Source organism: Otolemur garnettii, unplaced genomic scaffold, assembly GCF_000181295.1.
Source record: "Otolemur garnettii isolate 467f Iridium unplaced genomic scaffold, OtoGar3 scaffold00007, whole genome shotgun sequence".
Classification (NCBI taxonomy): Eukaryota; Metazoa; Chordata; class Mammalia; order Primates; family Galagidae; genus Otolemur; species Otolemur garnettii.
Genome location: NW_003852402.1, coordinates 12080273 through 12081837, shown reverse-complemented (window position 1 = coordinate 12081837; position 1565 = coordinate 12080273). Strand labels below are relative to the sequence as shown.

General features: G+C 48.4%; 1 protein-coding gene across 1 annotated transcript in view; it reads left to right on the top strand.

The window, feature by feature from the left end:
- The window catches only part of HMOX1 (heme oxygenase 1), a 9730-nt gene that overhangs the window by 1546 nt on the left and 6619 nt on the right, over positions 1-1565 (top strand). The window contains exon 2 of the mRNA XM_012801170.2: positions 660-780. Within this exon, the coding sequence (XP_012656624.2) occupies positions 660-780 (121 nt within the window). The remainder of the gene's footprint in view (positions 1-659; positions 781-1565) is intronic.

Sequence of the window (1565 nt, the reverse complement as noted above, 5' to 3'; positions counted from 1 at the left end):
CTTGAGCCCAGGAGTTGGAGGTTGCTGTGAGCTGTAAGGCCATAGCACTCTACCCAAGGGGACAGCTTGAGGCTCTGTCTCAAAAAAAAAAAAGAAATCATTATATCTGGCTAGTTTTTCTTATTTTTAATAGAAATGACATCTTGCTGTGTTCCCTAGGCTGGACTGGAACTCCTGGCCTCAGGCAATCCTCCTGCTTCAGCCTCCCAAAGTGCTAGGATTATGTGCCTGAACTTCTCAGGCTTGCTATTTATTTATTTATTTGTTTTGTTTTTTTTTTTGAGACAGAGTCTCACTTTGTCACCGTTGGTAGAGTGCTGTGACATCACAGCTCACAGCAACTTCAAACTCTTGGGCTCAAGTGATTCTCTTGCCTCAGCCTCCCAAGTAGCTGGGACTATAGGCGCCCGCCACAACGCCTGGCTGTTTTTAGAGGCAGGGTCTGGCTCTGGCTCAGGCTGGTCTCAAACCTGTGAACTCAGGCAATCCACCTGCCTCAGCTTCCCAGACTGTTAGGATTACAGGCATGAGCCACCCTCTCTCCCTGGCCAGATTGGAAGTCTTTTGAAGATCTCTAGAGAGGTTGGCGGGCACTCCCAACCACAGTGGTTGGGAAGAGCCCAGCTATCATCCTCACCCTCACCCTGTTTCCTCTGCAGCATGCCTCAGGATTTGTCAGAGGCCATGAAGGAGGCCACCAAGGAGGTGCACACCCAGGCGGAGAACACTGAGTTCATGAGGAACTTTCAGAAGGGCCAGGTGAACCGAGAAGGCTTTAAGGTATGTGCCCAGGTTGGACTAGCTGTGGTGGAGGGTGTGGCAGATGTGGGTGTCACTCAGGCTAGTAGCTTACCTGGGGATTGGTGCCAGGGATGCTCAGGGACCAGATAGATGAGCATATCCAAGGGAGTTATCTTACAAATGATGCTGAGGCTCAGAGAGGGATGGTGACTTACCCAAGGTCACACAGCAAGTTAATGGCCTGCTAGGTAGTGTTGTAGAGGGGCTGGGGCAGCAGTGCCATCAACTGAGCACCTATTCTATGCTGGGCATTTTATACATTTGATTTCTCATTTGTGCCTCAACTTCGATGAGGAAGACAAGGAATGGGAGGCTCAGAGAGGTCAAGTGACTAACAGACAGTCACACAGACAGTAAGAGGAAAAGGCTAAAATCAAACCAAGACCAGTCTCATTTCAGAGCTTGTGCTCTTTCCTAATTCTAATTTGCCTCTGAAGGCAAGGGGTAGTGTGGATTCCAGTACTAGTAGGCCCCTTTGCTAATGGCGAGACTGGGGCCATCTCTTCTAACCTTCCCAAACTACCTTTTCCCCATCTATAAAATGGGATTTCCACAGCAGTGTTTTCTCAAGCACCTACACTATGCTAGGCATTGATTTTGCTGTTTCCTGGCACTGTTGTGAAATATATGTAAATAAAAAGAAAGTGCTTAACAAAGAACCAAAAGGGTGTTGAGTGTTAAACATCAGCCAGAGGAGAGCAGAGAGGCTTGTTCAGGCTACACAGAGTGTGTTTACCCCTTCTTTGCAGTGTGGACTTTCTGCC